The sequence below is a fragment of the Elephas maximus genome, chromosome 16 (assembly GCF_024166365.1).
Source record: "Elephas maximus indicus isolate mEleMax1 chromosome 16, mEleMax1 primary haplotype, whole genome shotgun sequence".
In the NCBI taxonomy this organism is placed as follows: Eukaryota; Metazoa; Chordata; class Mammalia; order Proboscidea; family Elephantidae; genus Elephas; species Elephas maximus.
Window position 1 is genome coordinate 10,028,632 of NC_064834.1, and position 22,117 is coordinate 10,050,748.

At 44.2% G+C, this 22,117-nt stretch overlaps 1 protein-coding gene across 13 annotated transcripts in view; it reads left to right on the top strand.

Moving 5' to 3' along the window:
- Positions 1 to 22,117, top strand: part of KCNMA1 (potassium calcium-activated channel subfamily M alpha 1) — a 916,342-nt gene that overhangs the window by 511,299 nt on the left and 382,926 nt on the right. For 12 of the 13 annotated variants that reach the window (XM_049856148.1, XM_049856139.1, XM_049856140.1 and 9 more), the window contains 2 exons: positions 9,992 to 10,085; positions 10,907 to 11,018. In XM_049856148.1, coding sequence (XP_049712105.1) covers positions 9,992 to 10,085; positions 10,907 to 11,018 — 206 coding nt within the window. Of the gene's footprint in view, positions 1 to 9,991; positions 10,086 to 10,906; positions 11,019 to 22,117 lie in introns of those variants that run through there. The other variant, XM_049856146.1, reaches the window with a different exon arrangement.

Below are 22,117 nucleotides of genomic sequence, written 5' to 3' on the forward strand. Positions count from 1 at the left end.
CCTGACACCTAAAATGATATGAATAACATTGATCTCTAATTTGGAGTTACATGGCCAAGACTTACCTCCCTTTAAAAATTAATTGGTCTAACATTCTGCTTAGCTAGATGCCTTTATTCCTATTTTATATGCAGAAGAATTATCCAGTATATCCAGACATTACCAGGAAAATGTTAAATCACTTAGCTCTACCTGCTGTTGGAGGTAAACATGTTCCACAGTTCACATCTATATGATGTCATCTTTTTCCTTTGTTTTGATTGGATGAAATGGGATACAGAGCTTATTGTCTAGTTTATAATTAGGAGTATTCAAAGTATCTAAATATTATCAGCCATCATTATGTTCATTCTTGTTCTTTTAGAATAAGCAAGGGTGAGAAAATTGTCTTCTTAAGGGTTATTAGTCATTAAGCAATGGGTCACTTCCCCCCAGTTGACTGGACCAGTCTGCATGACCCTGCCACCACCATCCAGGGTCCCAGGAATGACTATTGGGCATTAGTAATGTGCCACTTGACAATCTTTAGAGAGCAGGATTAAATACAGGTTGGGCAGGTCAGCATCCTGTGAATTTTCCCAGACCGTTTGGCAGACATGTGGAGAATTTCTAGGGCAGTTTGACGTCCACCACAAATCAGTCACCCCTCGTTGTTTTTGCATAAGCTTTATGAGAGGCTTGGTGGATAGCAGATGCTGTGTTTTATGGTTCCTCCTCTCCAAGGAGGTTACAGTCTACCTGGGAGGTAAGGTGGGATAAAAAAAAACAAAAAAGAAAAAAAAGGGGATAGCAGAAACGAAATTGGGTCTCTGTCCCAGCTTCACTCAGGTAGATGATCTAGGGTAGGTTTCTAAGCCTTGACTTATCTGTCTATAAAATGGAGATAACAGAATATCTACTTTACATTCATATTGTGAGGATCGAATGAGATAGTAGACGTAAACTCTGAAGGCCTATGCAATTGCCAGATATGATTACATTGAATTGAATAAGAATCGATGTTACAAGGTGATTAGAATTCCTTATTCCCAATATTATAGGAATTCAGAGGAGGGAGAGGTGAGTGAGGCCATAAGTAATTTGCTTAGCCAAGCCTTTAGGTGGCCCTTGAAGGCTGTGGAAGGTTTGAGCACACAGAGGGGAGAACATTTGAAGAGCCAAAAGCAAAGAGTTAGAATTGGGAATATGAGAGTCACGTTCAAAAAATAATGAAGGCACCAGCTTCGTGGTAGGAAAGGATTTGGACTGCAGAACAGTAGAAAATAAATTTGGAGCTCTAGGGTGAGGCTAGGTTTTGGTGGTTCTTCACAACCAGGCTTAGCTTTGATGTATGAAGCAGGAGGGAGCCATGAGGATGAATGAATGGCACCTTTGAATTGAATTAACCGGCAACATGGCAGAGGTGAGACCAGGAGAAGGGCCTGGACCCATTAAGCTTTTATTGTATTGATCCATGTCTGCAGTGCTATCAGTCTGAACTCCAGTGGTCCATAATCCTGGTGGGAATTGAGACGGCTCCATTCAATTTCAAAAGGGAGTTGCCCCAAGAACGAGGAGAATTTGAATGTTGTCGGGAATCATTTCACAAAACGCTCTTTCATTCCTCAGCCAGTCCCTTCCCTCTCATTTGGTTATTTACTAAATCATCTTGAATTTTTGTTGTTTTTAAGCTAACATTTTTTTTATCACTTGTAAATGGTGGTCTCCGTAACCTCTCCCCATCTATACATCATTATTTTTCCTTTTACTCTTAGACAAAAAATGTGCTCAGTGGGCACTCTTTGATTGGTAATTGGAACGTCACTGGTGCAGCCTGCGCAGTGGCATTGTAATTACTTCCCTGTATCTTCTTAAGTTTTTTTCCCCTCATTTGCATCTGAAACTGAAAATATCTGTTCAAACCCTTGATCTTGGCAACTAGTTAAGTGGTATGCAGCTGGTTATCTGGGGGTGGGCTCAAACACTTAATCATCTCTGCTCAGGCCTGAACGGGAATCTTCCTGAGCACCAACACCTGCAGTTAATGAGTCGTTGCAAGAAAGTTCTTCTGGACCAGTGGTTCTGAGTGTCCCTGGATGAGCGACAGTAGCAACATTCCCTGGAAATTTCCTAGAGATGCATATTCTCAGGCCCCCCACCCCAGACTTACTACATCAGAAATGCTGGGGGTAGGACCTAGCAACCTGCATGTTATCGAGCCCTCCAGGTGCATGCTAACGTTTGAGGAGCTCCGTCTTGGGACAACATCTTCTGAGGGTTGGACAGCTAGAGTCAGGGAGGTGGGAACACAGGCTTCAGGAAATGCCAGGGAAGTTTGGGACTAAGAAGAGGAGTCAGTTAACTTCTCTCTTGGAGATGATGCAGACAGCCAGAGGAATTATTGCTCGAAGTGAGATTTTGTTCTTTGCCCCCTGCCCTTTGAAAAGAAACCTGAGTAGCCCTTGCTTGGTTTGTGCTTTGGGAAGACAACTCTTAAAGTCAGTCTTTCGTAAGGACTGTTGAATCTTTCTGCTCAAGAGTCTTCACTGGATATTATAGTATTAAATAGATGAGGCAAGATTTATTTCCCTCTTTGGATGAGTCCTGTTTTCCTCTGTATAGGTATCTAAATACTGCAGATGTGCTTCCTTGACAGTCAAGAGAAAATAGTTTGTATTTCACCGTCTGTCCTATAATGAACATTTACCATTTACCCCATCAGAAGAAGCTCTTTATTGAGGTTCTTTTGAAGGTGCCCCAATCATAGAGTCCTGGCTAAAACACTAAATTTGCCTAAGATTTCGGTATAACTCTTGGTTCCATGACTGTGAGAGCCTAGAAATGAACAGTTGGTCAGCTACCAAGTGTCTTGTGTTCTTTAATTCCTAAGTCATTAGTTAACCAAGATCAATTTAGTGAAAGTCAATTTCCTACTACCAAAGTCGGAAATAGTGTCCTTATTTTCAGTTCTTAAAACTCAACCTTTTTTTTTTTTTTTAAAGTTCTATTGACAATATGGGGGCCGTGGTGGTTCAGTGGTAGAATTCCCACCTTCCATAGTGGAGACCTGGGTTTGATTCTGGGGCCAGTGCATCTCAAGCACAGTCATGACTCACCTATTAACGGAGGCTTGCATGTTCCTATGACGCTGAACAGGTTTCAACGGAGATTCCAGACTAGATGGACTGGGAAGAAAGGCCTACCAATATCCTTCCAAAAATCAGCCAGTGAAAACCCTATGGATCACAACAGCTTGATTCTGTTGTGCCTGGGTTGCCATGAGTTAGGTTACTCAGTGGCAACTGACAACATTGACTACATTGTTGTTGTTGTTAGGTGATGCTGAGTTGGTTCTGACTCATAGCAGCCCTGTGTACAACAGAACGAAACACTGCCCAGTCCTGTGCCGTCCTCAAAATTGTTGTTATGCTTGAGCCCATTGTTGCAGCCACTGGGTCAGTCCATCTCGTTGAGGGTTTTCCTCTTTATCACTGAACCCCTACTTTACCAAGCATAATATCCTTCTTCAGAGACCGATCCCTCCTGAAAACCTGTCTAAAAGTATGTGAGACGTAGTCTTGCCATCCTTACTTCTAAGGAGCTTTCTGGTTGTATTTCTTCCAAGAGAGATTTGTTCCTTCTTTTAGCAGTCCATGGTATGGACAATATTCTTCACCAACACCACAGCTCAAAGGCATCAGTCCTTCTTCAGTCTTCCTTATTCATGGCCCAGCTTTCCCATGTGTATGAGCTGATTGAAAACACCATGGCTTGGGTCAGGCACACCTTAGTCTTCAAGGGGACATCTTTGCTTTTCAACACTTTAAAGAGGTCTTTCCTTTCGCAGCAGATTTGCTCAGTGTAATACATCTTTTGATTTCTTGACTGCTGCTTCCATGGGTGTTGATTGTGGATCCAAGTAAAATGAAATCCTTGACGACTTCAGTCTTCTCCCTGTTTATCATGATTTTGCTTATTGGTCCGTTGTGAGGATTTTTGTTTTCTTTATGTTGATATATAATTCATACTGAAGGATGTGGTCTTTGATCTTCATTAGTAAGTGCTTCAAGTCTTCTTCACTTTTAGCAAGGAAGGTTGTGTCATCAGCATAATGCAGGTTGTTAATAAGTCTTCCTCCAATTTTGATGCCCCATTCTTCTTCATAGAGTCCAGTTTCTTGGATTACTTGCTCAGCGTAGAGATTGAATAGGTATGGTGAAAGGATACAACCCTGACGCACACCTTTCCTGACTTTAAACCACTCAGTATCCCCTTGTTCTGTTTGAACTATGTACAGGCTCCTCATGAGCACATTTAAGTGCTCTGGAATTCGCATTCTTTGCAGTGTTATCCATAATTTGTTATGATCCACACAGTCAAATGCCTTTGTATAGTCAATAAAGCACAGGTAAACATTTTTCTGGTATTCTCTGCTTTCAGCCAGGGTCCATCTGACATCAGCGATGATATCCCTGTTTCCACATCCTGTTCTAAATATGGCTTGAATTTCTGGCAGTTTCCTGTCGATACACTTATGTAGCCACTTTTGAATGATCTTCAGCAAAATTTTACTTGAGTCTGACATTAATGATATTGTTTAATAATTTCTGCATTCAGTAGAATCACCTTTCTTGGGAATAGGCATAAATATGGATCTCTTCTAGTCAGTTGGCCAAGTAGCTGTCTTTCAAATTTGTTGGCATAGACGAGTGAGCGCTTCCAACGCTGTATCCATTTGCTGAAACATCTCGATTGATATCCCGTCGATTCCTGGAGCCTTGTTTTTTGCCAATGCCTTTCAGTGCAGCTTGGACTTCTTCCTTCAGAATCATCAGTTCCTGATCACATGCTGCCTCCTGAAATGGTTGAACATGGACGAATTCTTTTTGGTATAGTGACAGTGTGTATTCCTTCCATCTTCTTTTGATGCTTCGTGCATCGTTTAATATTTTCCCCATAGAATCCTTCACTATTGTTACTCCAGGCTTGAATTTTTTCTTCAGTTCTTTGAGCTTGAAAAATGCTGAGTGTGTTCTTCCCTTTTGGTTTTCTGTCTCCAGCTCTTTGCACATTATACTACTTCATTTTGTCTTCTCGAGCCACCCTTTGAAATCCTCTGTTTAGCTCTTTTACTTCATCATTTCTTCTGTTCGCTTTAGGTACTCTACATTCAAGAGCAAGTTTCAGAGTCTCTTCTGACATCCATTTTGGTCTTTTCTTTCTTTTCTGCCTTTTTATTACCTCTTGCTTTCTTCATGTATGATGGCCTTGATGTCATTTCACTACTCACCTGGTCTTCAGTCATTAGTGTTCAATGCATCAAATCTATTCTTGAAATGGTCTCTTAAATTCAGGTGGGGTGTACTCAAGGTTGTACTTTGACACTCATGGACTCTCGTTCTAACTTTCTTCAGTTTCAACTGGAACTTGCATATGAGTAATTAATGGTCCGTTCCACAGTCGGCCCCTGGCCTTGTTCTGACTGATGATATTGAGCTTTTCCATCATCTTTTTCCACAGATGTACTTGATTTGATTCCTGTGTATTCCATCTGGCAAGGGCCACGTGTATAGTCTCCATCTATGTTGTTGAAAAAAGGTATTTGCAATGAAGTTGTTGGTCTTGCAAAATTCTATCAGGCGAAATCTGGCGTTGTTTCTGTACCAAGACCATGTTTTCCAACTAGTGATCCTTCTTCGTTTCCAACTTTCGCATTCTAATCACCAGTAATTATCAATGCATCCCGATTGCATGTTTGTTTAATTTCAGACTGCAGAAGTTGGTAAAAATCTTCAATTTCTTCATCTTTGACCTTAGTGGTAGGTGCATAAATTTGAATAATAGTCATGTTAACTGGTCTCCCTTATAGGCTTATGGATATTATCCTATCACTGACAGCTCTGTAGTTCGGAATAGATCTTGAAATGTTCTTTTTGACGATGAATGCAACACCATTCCTCTACAAGTTGTCATTCCCAGCATAATAGACCATATGATTGTCCAATTCAAATTGGCCAATACCAGTCCACTTCAGCTCACTAATGCCTAGGATATCAATGTTTATGTGTTCCATTTCATTTTTTGATGATTTCCTGTTTTCCCATATTTATGCTTCACACATCCCACATTCCCATTATTAATGGATGTTTGCAGTGTTTCTTCTCATTTTCCATCGTGCCACAACAGCAGATGAATGTCTCGAAAGCTTGACTCTATCCATGTCATTAAGGTCGACTCTACCTCGACTCGATGGCACTGGGTTTTTCCTGGGTTCTACTTTGAGAAGGCAGCTCTTCCCCAGTCGCATTTTGAGTGCCTTCCAACCTGGGGGGCTCATCTTCTGACACTGTATCAAACAACGTTCTGCTGCTATTCATAAGGATTTCACTAGCTAATTCTTTTCAGAAGTAGACTGCTGGGTCCTTCTTCCTAGTCTGTCTTAGTCTGGAAGCTCAGCTGAAACCTGTCCAACATGGATAACCTTGTTGGTATTCGAATACTGGTGGTCTAGCTTTCAGCATAACAGCAAAATGCAACCCCCCACAGTACAACAGATGCATGGGGGATTGACTATATATGCCCGTATAAAGCCTATTCTTCTGATGAGGCAGGGAGAAAGGTAATTTCCATTTAAGTGTATAATTTAGGGCCAATTTCCTTTGTAGTTTAAAAAAAAAAAAAGTACTTTCTTTTCTAGCTATGGAACCTTCTGTATCTAGACTTTTGAAATGCTCTTGTTTTAAAGAAGAAGGAACAGGAATTTCTATTTCATTCTCCATCCTACAATGAGAATTAATCATTAAAATAAAACCCCTTTGGGGGGGAAATAAATCCTCATTGATGTGGCCAATCCTTTAGTTGTTGAATTATATCTTCTGTTTTTATAAGATGAATGAACTTCTCCATGGGTCCTCTCCATTGGGGGAATGAAATGATGGGGCTTTGGAATCTATGCCCTGTGGTCTCTGATTGTGCGAGTCCACAGACTTTAGGCACTTGTAGGACTTATCTCAGTAGGGGCTCTAGATAAATGGTTCTGTTCCTGCTTGAGAAAAACAGGCAGGGCATTTCTCCTGGGACTCTCAGGACAAGCAGGAAAAACTAAAAGGGATAGAAAATAGCCTTCCTGATCACTCTGGCCCTACCTGGGCCCTGGAACCTTGCACTTGTTTTGTACCAGAATGTATTGCTTTCCTCCCGATTTCTTCATATTAGTTGTAAGCTTCTATTATTGGTGAGCCGCAGCCAGAGGAAAAGTTACCACTCCCCACACCAGCAGCATAAATTACTTCCTTTATTATTTCAGCTGAAAGTTTAGGACTCAAGGACTGATGTGAACTGATGATTAAATCAGTTCTAAATTTTTGAAAGAAGGACTAGAGAAAAAGACCGTTACGGTTTCAGCATTCTACTCTGAAAAACAGGGGCGTTGTTGAGGTGTATTTTCAACACAGTGTCCTCTAGCTGACTGCCCCTCTCATTGCTGTCTTTGGGTATGAGCAGTAGAGGAGGGGGCAGTAGAATGGCTGAGATGCAAGGAACAATGGAAATAAGTTCCTATAACATCATTTCTTACGCTGTTTTGAACATCTGCTTCCATATATGTTGAACCAAGACATTCTGAAGGACATTGAGTTAACAACGTCTCTCTCCCCACCTATTTCATTCGCTTCTACAGCCTAGCACACACTTTCCCTGCTAAATGTATTTCAAGGTTATGAACAAATTAACTCCAAAGGCCAAGAAGTTAATAATAATATATAAATATAATAATAGAGGAAGTAAATTATGCTGCTGGAGCTGGGGAATTTGTAGGACCCTCAAATATGCCACCAATAATAGCTCCACCAACAACTGTTTTGAGGACAACAGTGAAGTTATTGTCTGGCGTTGGTGCAATGATAGTGGGTTTTCCATGATAGACTTGGAACTAAGGCTTCTCTCTGTTCCTTGACTGGTACACATCGGTCTTGATGAAGACCAGTCTATAATGCACTGCTAAGTCCTTGTTGGCATATGTGAACACATGAGTATGTTACTAACCTACAGTGTCCCCACCCTCACTTGTTCTCTCTCTCTGCGCACACACATAAGCACACACACATGCACACGTACACACACCTCATTTATTTTCCAGTAGCACATTGGCCCAGTAACTTCTAAAACACAGAGATGCTTCATCTCCTCACACCCTGGACTCTGTATTGGATTTCTGGTCAACCTAGTCATGCAGTTCCTTTTACCACAAATAGAGTGTCTAGGAATTGACACCATGTGGACCTCGTGGATCTCATTCTTAAAACCAGACTAAACACGACAATGACCTGGTAATCCCAGAAGTGTCACTTATTCACTCAGGCCTGGATTTTCCTTTTTTCACCTAATTAGTGTCTGTGCAGAAGAGTAGGCGAGTCGCAGTGGGAGGCCACGTTGTTTAGCTTCTCTCCTCCTGCCTCCTTTCATCGTTCAGGCCCAACTAACCAGATTCCATGGTGTCTTTCCTCTCATTTCCCTGCCTTGGTGGAAACCTGGCGATGGGCATTGCCTTGATAGAAGAACTATTTTTCAGTGTTTGTTTTTTGTCCAGTCCGCTTAGTCTGCAAATGCACACGTAGGTTACTCGTCCTGCTTGTCTGGAGGTTTTTCTGAGTATTTGTGATTTGGCCGAGTGACAGAGGGCATGTATGACTTGTATTAGAGATGAAGAATGGATTCGATTCAGTGCATGTCACATGATTGGAGGGTCCCACAGACTGACTTATCATGTCTCGAAAAGGGTCTCGCCTCCCGAACCGCAGACTGCTGCCTGTTGCACACCCCAGCGCTGTCCTTACAGAAGTACGACTATACTAACTGGTGTTGCGGTTGGCGATTTCCAAAGTGGCAACACTGGGAAATCCTCCATCCCGCACTACCGAGCTAGCTACCTCCTGGCTTTGGAGGTCTGCCTTGCTTCCTGTTTGGGGAAAGTTTTTTGTTCTCCCCACACCCCCTACCCTTTCCCCCCACTCACCTTTATGTTCCTGGCCTGCGTGTTAGCATTTGCTTACATATAACAGTATGTTATGGATTTTCATTCACGGCTTTGAGAAGCTTATAAGGCTTTTCTACTTCGCACCCAGCCCAAACCTTGGGACTTTTCACACACTGATCCTCTGATCAATACTGAACCGAGAAAGCACACGGAGGCCATGTACCAGTTTGTATAGCGTACCCTTTGAACTGCCTTCTCTTGAACAACGTAGTGTGCTGAGGGTTCGCATTGGCTGCTTGACACACACAAAGCCAGTTAACCTGCATGCCAACAAAACAGCAACAGAAAATTAACCCTTAGAGTACTGCTTCAGATTCCTCAACATTTGGGTTTGATGGTCTAGAATTTTACCAGTTGGGCTATGCTTCTTTCCCCGGATCAAAGTGCTGTATGTAAAGTCCATACTTAGTTTAGCGGAAACATCAACCAGGATCCTCTCCTACACAGCTGCCTTGAGATGCTCCAGGGTCCTTTATTTATGAATCAACTAATGGCTTTATGAAGGTCCAAAACATAGCCATGGTGCTTAATTGGAAATGGGCTCCGCTTCCAGTGGGCTAGAGGGGGTGACGGGGTGTGTTCAGCTTTGGTACGCATCCCCTAAAAGAGCGAAGTCAGTTCTTTAAGGGTTAATGTGAAATGAAGGAGTTTGGTGGTCTCTCCTGCTTGTCCTTCCTCCCAGGTGTCTGCATGATCCTCTTTAGATTCCTAGCCCAACCGTTGAATGATGATAAAAATAATATGTATATGTAAAATTATTTTAAAAAAGACAAAAGAACGAAAGACTGAATGGTTGAATGGAAAGACCCCATTGGCAATGCTTGCTTGATTATTACAGGGGGTAGAAAGACCAAATGTTTTATTTTATGAGCATTCATTTTGTCGTCTACCCCAGGCACCACCACGTCACAGTATTGTGGAAACCTTGGTGTGGTGCTTTTCATTTACCTCTTGTTTTTTCTTCTTCCTGTCTAATAGCCCAATAGAATCCTGCCAGAATTTCTACAAAGATTTCACATTACAGATCGACATGGCTTTCAACGTGTTCTTCCTTCTCTACTTTGGCTTGCGGGTAAGTTTGAGCAGTGTTGCTCAGTGGTCCAGTGGGGGTGTGGGACTCTGGTACCCAGGGGTCATCCCCCATTAGTATCTGCTCTCTAGGCAAGATGAAGTCCATGTTTCCTAGGAAAGGAAATGTACCTGCATTCTGATTTTCAGTCTGCAGGGGAACGCTTTCCTTGGCTACACGTTTTCTGGAATACCTGTTAATTTTGTTTTAAGGATGTGACGTAGAGATCAAAATAACTATTAATGCCCTCTAGCAGACTGTTTCGCAGCCCTCTATTCAATCATAAATGCAATGTTCCTTTAAAAATTAAAAAATGGGGAAAAGACCCAAAAGACTTCTACTCTTAAAATTATGTTTAGCAGTGCTCACTAGTCAAGAGCTGAAGGAGGAGACCTGAGAATAAGATCGGGGGTGGGGGTAGATTGGTAGAATTTGGGGTTTAGAATTATATGAAACCTCTTTAAGAAGGGAGCTGTGCAGAATGTAAATTACACAAGTTTGTGTGTGTGTGAATGCATGCACACGTGCCTTATTTACAATTATAGTTACGTTACAGAGTCTAATGAGAGTAAGATCCTCAACCATCCCTATGATGCTGTGGGACACCACAGCAAAATGTACTGCCAGATCTGTATCTAAGGCTAACATGGCAGAAAACAGCTCTAAGGTAAAAGTAGCATGTGATTGGCATAGGTATTAGGAGAACTGGAACGTCTTCCTCCAGACTCCCGTGAAAAACCAAAACACACCCTTTGGCAAAAGAGTCTAGATTTAATGTCGGCACCATGCATCTGATCTTTCTCTCTTCGTTTGTCTTTACCCAGTTTATTGCAGCCAACGATAAGCTGTGGTTCTGGTTGGAAGTGAACTCTGTAGTGGATTTCTTCACGGTGCCCCCGGTGTTTGTGTCTGTGTACTTAAACAGAAGCTGGCTTGGTAAGTCCACCTTTTTTCCCTTCTCCTTACTGGGTCCTGGGCCATGGCTGAAATATGGAATCTAGGGTGGATCTGGGGGCTTGGCTGTCCCCATAGAAAGAAAGTTTTTGTGCACCGACGTGAACAACTCTCCTGATGTTTTGGAAGTTGGTGGTGACAGTTCTCTTTGGCGCACCTGCCTGCAGGGATTTGCACAGGTAGTGCTGCAGGTAATGCAGTGTTATCACTGTCAAAGTCCAGGTGTCATCACTGTCATGACCAGGACCTTCGCATTCATGGTTTTGTCAGTTTTCATGCAGGAACTTGGAGTCAGGGCTGGACAAAGAAGCCCATGGGGACAAGATGGACATTCCAAGTGGTTGGTTCAGGTGCCTGGGAGGTCTGCCTGCCAAAGATGGTTTCTACCTGCTGCTTTGTTTTATGATGAATGGGTCTTGCATTGTTTATTTATAGTTATGTGTTCCTTTGTGGAGAAGGGCGAAGAGAAGCTTCTGGAGTCACCCCTCAGCTTATAGGAAGCTGAGCTCCTTCCTGTGTTAAGGGGAAAGCTTTCTCTGGAGCTGTGCTCACGCATTACTTCCTTTGTCAGGACTACGCCAATTTGGCGGGAAAAGTAACTCTCAGAAGATGGTCATGGCAGCTACCAGCTTCAAGAGATAGTTTTGAGGTTCTATTTCCCTGATTAATTTTCTCCCTGAAGTAAGAGTATTTCTGTTGCTGGCGGGCCTACTGGGGATGAAGGGAGGCTAACACAAGCCTTGGAGGACTATTTCTGGATTCTCTGCATGATTACTTTTGGAATTTTTAAATTTTTTTCCAAGTCATATATATGTATTGTTATCAGTGAAAATATTCAAAGATGTATAAGAAAACATGAATCATTTCTCCCTGTTGCATCCGTCACCGCCTCCTCCCCAAGAGGACCAGTGTTAGCAGTGCTCTATGTCTTTCTTTAATGCCCCTTCTACCCCAGACAAGCATGGCTGTGCACATATAATGGTGTCTTAGCTGAGTTTTGTACCAGAATTGTCTCAAATAATATACTTGACACTGCAGTTTGTTTTCATCTTAATAGTAGATTGTGAATATCCCTCCAGCTCCATAATAATTTATTTTGTAGTTGCACAAAATTCCATACTTTGTTCGCAATACAGTTTTTTCAGCCACCCAGTTGTTTTCTTTTTCCTTTTTTGTTACTATAAGCAATGGGTTATAAACACCTTCTAGGAATTGCGAGATCAAAGAGTATATGTATTGTAGTTTGTACAGATATTGATGGATAAATTTCTAAAAATACTGCACCAAGTATACTTTTAGTAATACATCTCAGTGTTCTCTAAAAAACATATAAATTCACATATAGCACTGTGAATTTACTATATGCCTAGTGTAGAGAGTTAAATAATCCTCTTTTCTATATAATGTACGATCCATCCATACCCTATAAGAAGTCTATTTTCTACTGGTCTTTTTTTTTTTTTTCTCATTAGAATTGCATTCACTTGCTCGGTGGAAATGTTTCATCCTTGGTCTGAGACCTGCTTGATTAGGTTTTCTAGTCAGTGTGATGAGACCATTACAGTAGCACACAAACCTGATAAGTGTCACAAGTGTCACCCAACTGTACTCTCAGGGGGCCCCAGGCACATGGTTCTGGAGGACGCGCAGTACCTGGGTGTCAGGGTCCCAGCGTTCTCCGCTTAGTTGTTCGCTGGCTTTGTGACCCTGGGGAGCTCACTTCTCTCTACTTGGCTTGTTGTAAAGTGAAGGCTGGACTAGAAGATCTCAGAAATTCTCTAAGACTCTTGTGTTGTTAACAGGAAATTTGGGGTCTAGGTTGTTGGGGAGGACTGGGAAGTTGGTGAAATTGTTACCAGTATCCCTGAGGTAAAATTATGGATACGTTGTTAACTAGAGCTCTTTCCAAAACATCCTGGGGCTGAGAGTTCAAATATATAATCATGCACATGCGTACACACACACCCCCCAACAAATAAATAGATCAGTGAGACAAGCGAAGGCAGGAAGGCAGGCAGGCAGCCAGGCAGCTCTTCCTTGTCCTGGCTTCACTATAATTGCCCTGTGCACCTGGGGAACTACTTTGCTTTTCTGATCTCAGTTTTCCAATCTGAAAAATGAGCGGTTTGGCTTAAATCCTCACTTCGTGAGTGTGAATTTTATGCCAGTATCCATTTTCTCTCTGTCCCCTGCGGTCAAGCGTGATTGTGGTGGCCCCTGGCTGGCTGTGGTGGGTGCATCCCCCCCCAAAGCTAGGGGCGTGTTTCCTCAAATGTCTTAGTGTCAGGAGCATGGGGGTGCTTTTAAATCCGTGCCTTTCTGCTGGTGATTTGATCTTGAGTTTTAGAAGTATGTTCTGATCTAGTAAAAATTTATAGGTACAAACAGAAAAAGGGAAAGAGAGAAAAGGGACTAAACCAAAAAAAAAAAAAAAAAAGAGAGAGAGAGAAGGGACTAGATGAGGCTGAAGAGGCTGAATTGAGGTTTTAATGAGATACATCTTTGCATCAACTGTGGTTTCTCTGCAAAAGAAAGAAGCTCTGAAATTTTGCTTCAATTTATTCATTAATTCAACAGTATTTGTTGAGCAGCTACTATGTATCAGACACTATTCCAGATGATTGAGAAAAAACAGTGACTAAAATAGACCAAGAGTCCTGCCCTCTTACAGTACAGTGGGGCTGGGTGGAGAGGAACTAGAAAAAAATGAAATTAATAAATAAGATGGCATAAATGCTGTTGAAACAGAAAACATAGACCAATAACCTTCTGGACCATAAAAATAATAATTGTAAATAACCTTTCTCATCTCATATTAATGGAATACTTTTGGTCCTTTGGTAATTTAACCCTTGGGTGAGATCCCAAACTGATCTGCCTGTTACGGAAGAGAGTTCAGTATAAAAATATATTTCAGGGAGGTGCCCGTATCTGGTTTAATACATGGGATATTACACCATGCAACAATTACCTTACCGATGAACTGCCAGAGGAAAAATGCACATTCCCATGGGTGTGGCTTGTAAAGTAGAAGGCATAACCCCATTAAATGGAGCATTCCAGACAATGCTGCTTGCTTCTCAGGAAAGGTATGAGCTTTGGGATAAGATACGGGAAGCCAAAATCTATCTCACTTCTCCTGTACCCTCTTCCTGAGTTTTGCTGAAGGTTGAGGGCTGGGCCGTACCCACAACTGTGCTGTTGTGTTTCTGGGCTGTTGTGTTTGCTAGTTGCCATCAATTCTGTTCCAACTCATGTTATAGAGTGGAACTGCTCTGTAGAGATTTCTTGGCTGTAATCTTTATGGAGCCCTGGTGGTACAATGGTTAAGCTCTTGGCTGCTAACTGAAAGGCTGGCAGATCGAACCCACCCAGCAGCTCTGAGGGAGAAAGACCTGGCAATCTGTTCCAGTAAGGATTACAGCCTAGAAAGCCTTATGAGGCAGTTCTACTCTGTCACAAGAGGTCACTGTGAATCAAAAGTTGATCAACGGCATCCAGCAACAACAACCTTTATGGAAGCAGAACACCAGGCCTGTCCTCCCTGGTACTGCTGAGTGGGCTCGAACCACCAGCCTTTAGGTTAGCAGTTGAGCACAAACCTGGGAACCCCACGCGGAACTGTGGGGGATAAAGAAAAAAACATAATGGACTCTAGGGCCCCACCCTTCCCTTTCCAGAGCACATTCCAATACAACCTGGGGCACCGAGTTTGATTTCTTGTTGCTACTGTCTGACTACATATTATATAACCAATTCGCGGCAACCCCACGCAGGTCAGAGTAGAACTGTGACCTGCGTGGGGTTGCCGCGAATTGGTTATATAGTATGTAACCAATGGCTGGTTTTCTGAAAGCAGATCACCAGGCCTTCCTTTTGAGATACCTCTGGGTGGACTTGAACTCCCAACCTTTCGGTTAGCACCCAAGCTGGATGACCATTCGCACCGCCCAGGGACTCCTGCATATTATATAGTACAGTATATATTTACTTGATTGCATGTATCATCTCAGTACATTTAACAATATATATTAATGGTAATAAATAGCTAATGTTTATTCAGGTGCTACTGCATGTGAGGCACTCTGCTAACCCCCTTGCATCCATAAACTCCCTTAATCCTTAGAACAAACCTATGAGGTAGGAATTGTTATTTTCCCCATTTTATAGATGAGCAAACTGAGGCTCAGAGAGGTTAAGTCTCTTTTCCAAGGCCACACATCTCGAGCTGTGGAAGGAAAGGTTTTCCAAGTTTAGTCTGACTTCATGTCCGTACTCTGATGCTTCTCTCTTGCCCCTATCCTATCCTCGCAGGACTGTGGGCTTTGCGGACCGAGTTGGGAATTTCTGAGCTGATTTTGCTTCTGGCTGTTGGCACCCATCCATTTCCTCTTTCTCATAAAGGGCTTCACGTGAACTCAGGCAGGAAAAGAGAGGGAGAGATCTTATTTAAGACCACACATTCTCACTCATGTCTCTTCTTTCCCACTCCTTCTTACCCAATCTGCTTTCTAGAATTGCTGCTACACTCAGGGAAATGCATGGTAATGCCTGAGTCCCAGTGTGCCAGAGCAGCTGGGAGATCTGATTTGCTCCACCCAGGAGAGAGAAACTTGGTAGCTTTAGCACAACCTTCGACAGAAGAGCAAAGAAGATGTAAGCCAGACTCTGGGCTTGACCACCTCAATTCAAATCTTTGCCCAGCCACTGGCTAGTGGGTCATTTTGAGCAAGGTAATTTTACCTGTCTCAGGCTCAGTTTTCTCATCTGTACAATGGGGATAACGATAGCACCCACCTCCTAGGGCTGCAATGGGGGTGAACTAAGGTGATATGAGTAAAGTACCATGTATGTAGTAAGAGCTTCATGAACAGAAACCATTGTTATCCAAGCCTCCCTGCCTCATCTACCTATAATAGTTTAAAGTACCAAAGGAAAAAACAAGCCGGAATGGAACCCAAAATAAGCCAGTAGGAGGCGAGGACATCCACCTCGGCAGACAGCAAGCCACTGCTTATTTTAATTCCTGTTCCCACACACCAACTTACTCATTTTTGTTTCACAAAATTCTTATCCTACCTCCCTAAAATAAATGTACCTTGAAATGAGAGATGTATCTTTATTTTAGACCTGAATAACATGCTACTGGGGAGAGCTCTTTTGTCTGTCTTATTCTTTGGGAACCATATCCCCAAGGTAGGGGAGTGGGCTGTGACTCTTTCGTGTGTATGTGTTTTTGTTCAAGATCATCTTAACCAGACCAAAGCCAAACCCTTTGCCGTCGAGCCGATTCTGACTTGTAGCAGCCCTATAGGACAGAATAGAACTGGCCTGTAGGGTTTCCAAGGAGCAGCTGGTGGATTTAAACTTCAGACCTTTTGGTTAGTAGCCAAGCTCTTAACCACTGTGCCACCGGAGAGAGCAAGGGAAACATGACCAAGCACTCACCAGCCAGTCGTCTAACTGGTTTTTATTGAGCACCTACTGTCTGCTCAGTATGGATAAGAAAAACATATGCCTAGTTTTGGAGTCCCTGGTTGGCGTGAATGGTTAAGTGCTCGACTACTAGCCGAAAGATTGGTGGTTTGAACCCACCCAGGGGAGCCTCAGAAGGCAGGCCTGGGATCTACTTACTAAAAAGGTCACAGCTTTGAAAACCCTATGGAGCAGTTCTGTTCTCCACACATGGGGTCGCCATGAGCCAGACTTGACTTGGTGACACCTCACAAGAGGAACTGCATGTCTGCTTTTACTGTGATTCCCAAGATCGCCCCTGCTGATGAAATCGGCATGAAGGGCTGCAGCCATTGGCATCGTGGTTGGAAAACTCTAAACTCAGTCTCTGCCTTTTCTTAGACCTGTAATTCCCTGGCATATCAACCTCCATTAACCTCTGCTAGAAAATAGAAAAATGAGTAAATCAGGGACCAGTCACGGGGCAATTAAAATGATTCAGGGCACCAGCTTATAAATACATGCCTGGCCAGTCCCTTTATGTGTCAAAAGGTGATAAAAACAGGATTGGGAAAAAACAAAAAAAAAGTACAGGTCCTTAAAAACAACAACGAAAAAAGGATAAAACCAGTTCCTGTTCTAGATGAAGGTTTCAATCTAGTTTTGGAACCAAAATAAACAGACATGCAGGAACAACAGCAGGTAACACCATCCGGTGTAAATTAAGTCTGAAGTTGCGGGGACCAGGCTGTAAGGGCCATGGGAGCTCAGGGGAGAGAGCTCACCTGGGCAGAAGAATGTGGGAGGATGAGCGGGTGGCAGGCGGGGCGGCGTGCTGAGGATGGGGAGGCGTGCCGAGGATGGTCAGACACACAGAGTGGTAAGAGGTGAGCCTTTCTAGGGGACAGAGCCGTACCACATAGAGGGTGGCAGGTGCCCGTGGATGATGATGCCCTCCCAGAGAGGAAGGCCTCCTTCCTTGGTGCCAGGCATCACCTCACAACCCTGTGAGGTGGGTCTGTTAGTTTCCTTCAGCTGCTGTAACAACCTACTGCAAACATAGTGGCTTAAAACAACCTCTGGGTATGTAAATGGTTAACACACTCAGCTGCCAACTGAAGGGTTGGAGGTTCAAGTCCACCCAGAGGCACCTTGGCAGAAAGGCCTGGGGATCTGCTTCTGAAAACTCAGCCTTTGAAAACCCTCTGGGACAGACTTCTGCTCTGACACACAGGAGGTCTCCATGAGTTGGACTCCACAGTAATTGTTTTTCGTTTAACAACACAAATGCGTTATATTACAGCTCTATAGATCAGAGGAAACCCTGGTGCCTTAGTGGTTAAGAGTTTGGCTGCCAACCAAAAGGTTGGCAGTTCGAATCCACCAGGTGCTCTTTGGAAACCCTATGGGGCAGTTCTACTCTGTCCTGTAGGGTTACTATGAGTCGGAATCACCTTGATGGCAGTGGGTTTGGTTTTGGGTTTTTTTGTAGATCAGAAGGTTCAACATGGGTCTCATTGGACTGAAATCAGGGTGTCTGCAGGTCTGCAGTCCCTTCTGGAGGCTCTAGGGAAGAATCCATTTCCTTGCCTTTTGCACGTTTCTAAAGGCTGTCTGCATTCCTTGGCTCATGACCTCTTCCTCCATCTTCAAAGCCAGCAGTCCTGGTTCTAGTCCTTCTCACATCACGTCACTTTGATCTTGCTTCTGTCCTCATCTCTGTCTCCTCTGTCTCTCCTCTCTGCCTTCATCTGCCACTGGTAAGGACATCTCCCATCTCAGGGTTGGCTGAGGAGCAGTCTTCATCCTGTATGCTCCCTTCATTGCCCGTTACCATCTAAGGTAACATAGTCACAGGTTCCAGGGATTAGAACTTGGGCATCTTTGGGGGGTCATTATTTTGACTACCACAATGGGCATTATTATTTCCATTTGCCAAAGAAGAAACTTGAGGCTCAGAGGGATTGAGTAGCTTGCCAGGAAGAGTTAGAGCTGAGATCCCTGCCGTGTTCAGACCTACAGTGGCTCCACAAAGCCTATGACAAAAAGCCCAGAAGCGTCAGCCACCATTCAACCTTCCTCCATCGTGCCTTTCCAACCTGCATGGGAGGAGACCTTTGCGAAGATCCCCTTGGGGGCCTGAGACCCTTCCCATCCCCTCACTTCTATGAAGTGAAATACTAGACAGACTTGCCTGTCACCCATTGTCCTTAGCAAGGTTCCTGCACCCCACTCGTGGAGCTGCAGCTCAGGGAACACGTTAGGTCTGCATATCCGCTGCATAAATGCCCCCTTTCCTTAGAAATCATGCTTTCTTAATTTTTGGAGTTTACGTAAAAGAGTAAGAAGAAGATGGAGTTTAAGGGTGCCAAATGAGGTCAAAGAGTTGTGGCGATCCCCTTTGTCCTAAGGAAAGCCCTGTGTGGGGTCAGAACACCATTTGGCCCTTTTCAGGTCACCCTATTAGGGGGTTGGCTGAAGTCCCTTTGCTGTCTGGCCTTTTCAACATAGCACCTGGCCCAGGGTTACTCCTTGGGTTGAAGAACCCCCCTTCAGACCGAGGTCAGGACTGTGGGGTGGATATCCAGACCTTATAGTGACAAACCCTTCAGACTGAGGTCAGGACTGTTGGGTGGATATCCAGACCTTATAGTGACAAACCCTTCAGACTGAGGTCAGGACTGTGGGGTGGATATCCAGACCTTATAGTGACAAACCCTTCAGACCGAGGTCAGGACTGTGGGGTGGATATCCAGACCTTATAGTGACAAACCCTTCAGATTGAGGTCAGGACTGTGGGTTGGATATCCAGACCTTATAGTGACAAACCTCTGCAGCTGGTGAGAATGCTCAAGAGTGACAGCCTTTGGCTGGTCTCAGTGTCCTGGTATCAGTCATTTTCAGTGTATTGTGGTGACAAAACCAGAGAGTGGAGGTAGCCCGTTGTGGGAAGCCCTCAGCACCCAGCCCTGACCCCCAGACCCCCGTCCCCGTATACTTTATGCCCTGTTCTGCCAGGCTGTTGGGTCCCTCCCTAGAGCATCTGCCCTGTTGCCTTTCCTTGAGCCTGTGTCTTGAAGAAGTTTCCCCCTGCCTCTGCTGCCTGAGAGACCACTTGTCATTAAGGAAATTTGTGTTAGAAGCCTTCCCATTCCCCCCAAAACCAAAAACCAAACCCAGTGCCATCAAGTCGATTCTGACTCATAGAGACCCTATAGGACAGAGTAGAACTGCCCCACAGAGTTTCCAAGGAGTGCCTGGCGGATTCGAACTGCCAACTCTTTGGTTAGCAGCCGTAGCACTTAACCACTATGCTACCAGGGTTTCCCCGTTCCCCCAGGAGGAATGAATTTCTCACTGACCTTTGTTTCCTTTGCTCTTTATGACACGTGAACAGTGCGTTTAACAGCCTGCTTTGTGCTACCAGTGTAGAGCACGTGCTCTGTGACAGCAAGGAGTCCCTGGGTGTTACAAACGGTTAACATGATCAACTGCTAACAGAAAGGTTGGCGGTTCAGGTCTACCCAGAGGTTGCCTCGGAAGAAAGCCCTGTGACCTACTTCTAAAAAATCAGCCGTTGAAAATCCTGCAGAGCAGCTCTGCTCTGACACAGATGGGGTTGCCGCGAGTCGGAGCCAGTCGGACAGCCACAGACTTCTGTGATGACAAGGTGGCAGGGACCTTGACCACCTGTTTTTCTGCTGCATCTCTTTTTTTTCTCCAGAGCCTAGAATAGTGTCAGACACATAATCTCTGCTCTTTGAATGAATGAGTGAATCGTCTTATAATGATGATAATAATAGCTGTTGTTTGCTTATTAAGAGCCAGATGCTGTGCTCAGCACTCAGGCATTATCTCAGTTGATGTTCACAGCAACCCAGTGAGGAAATGTGCTTTTCGTCTGATTGTATAATTCAGGAAATGGGTTTAGGGCTTAGATAACTTTCTGAGAGGTGGTACAGGGTAGATCCTAGGACTCAGTCAGGTTCTGGAGCCATGCTTTTGAACTACTAGGCCAGTGGTTCTCACAGTGGGGTCCCTGGACCAACGCATCAGTATCACCTGGGAACTTGTTAGAAATGCAGGTTCTTGGGCCCTACCCCAGACCCACTGAACCAGCAAGTCTGCCAGTGGGGCCCAGCAGTCTGTGTTTTAACAACTCCCCGTTTGATTCTGACGCCAGCGCAGTTTTGAGAACCACTGTCCTAAGCTGTGTGCACTAGAATCCCCTGGAAAGCTTTTAGAACTCGAGATGTCCAGGCTGAATCGAAGCTCCAGCCAATTAAATCTGAATGTCTAAGGGTAGGACCCAGGCTTAGCGTTTTTGATCACTCCCTAGGTGCCTCCAGTGTGCAGTAGGACAGCACTCGTATACATCTCTAGCGATACTCAGTGCACTGCTCCCTAGAAGAGTGCTTTTTAAACATCAGTGTCCTGTGAAGGGAAACCCTGGTGGCATAGCAGTTAAGTGTTGTGGCTGCTAGCCAAAGGGCTGGCGATCCGAATCCGCCAGGCGCTCCTTGGAAACTCTATGGGGCAGTTCTACTCTGCCCTTATAGGGTCCCTATAAGTCGGAATTGACTCGACGGCACTGGGTTTGGGTTTGGGTTTGGTCCTGTGAAGCACCGAAAGATCTTAGAAGAGTGCATTTTCTGGTTCACGAGCTCTGGGGTGGGGGCGGAGATACTGCATTTCCACAGTCTCCCAGGTGATGCTGCTGGTCTGGATTGTTCTAACCACGTTTGGCTATTTAAATGTAAATTGGTGAAAATGAAAAACTCAGTTCCTCGGTCGCACTGACCACATTTCAAGTCTCCTACCCACCTGTGACTGGTGGCTGCCATATTGGACGGCTCAGATGTAGAATATCTTCATCTCTGCAGAACCTTCTCTCGGACTCCCCTGCTCTAGATTATCTTGTGATACTAAGCACCATGACTCTGCTTTTTGTGTGTCCAGGACACTCTTGCACACAGTAGATGCTTAACGCATGTTTGTGGAAGTGATGTTTAGTGAAAGGACCAAATGGTACAAATTCTCTATCTAAAAGAATACTTGCTTGAACAGATGCTGGGGAAATCAACAGTATACTGTCAAAATGAAACCCACCCCCTTACCCTACCCCCAAATTAAATTTAAACGTATTTATTTAAGGCCTCCACAGACCAAAAGGCACAAAAGAGGTGCTGGGCCTGGGTCCAGCCCAGACTCCTTCCCCAGGTCTCCTTACTCCCAAAATGCTGTTCAAACGGCCTTTGGGCTCTGAAGGGAACGGTCTCTGCTGCCCCCTACAGGAAGGTTCCTGAGTTTGCAGATTAGTTTGAAGTGAAGTAGGAAGCATGTTGGCTCATCCACAAGTGGGCGGTTACCTTGCACCCCCATAAGGTATTTAGCACCCGAGACCTTGACTTGACTCAAGCACTATAAACATGAACTCCCCCTCCCCCTCCCCTTGGGAGACGCTCAGTCGGTTCCCATTCACGGTGCCCAGGTCTGCAGGAAGGGCCTTTGAGAGCCCCAGGGGTTACCTGCTCCGTGAGGGGCCCATCCCACATGTTGACTTTCAGATTCTCTGAGGCCCAAAGCCTTCTAAGTAAACTTCTCCCTACAGTCAGTGGTTTTATTTA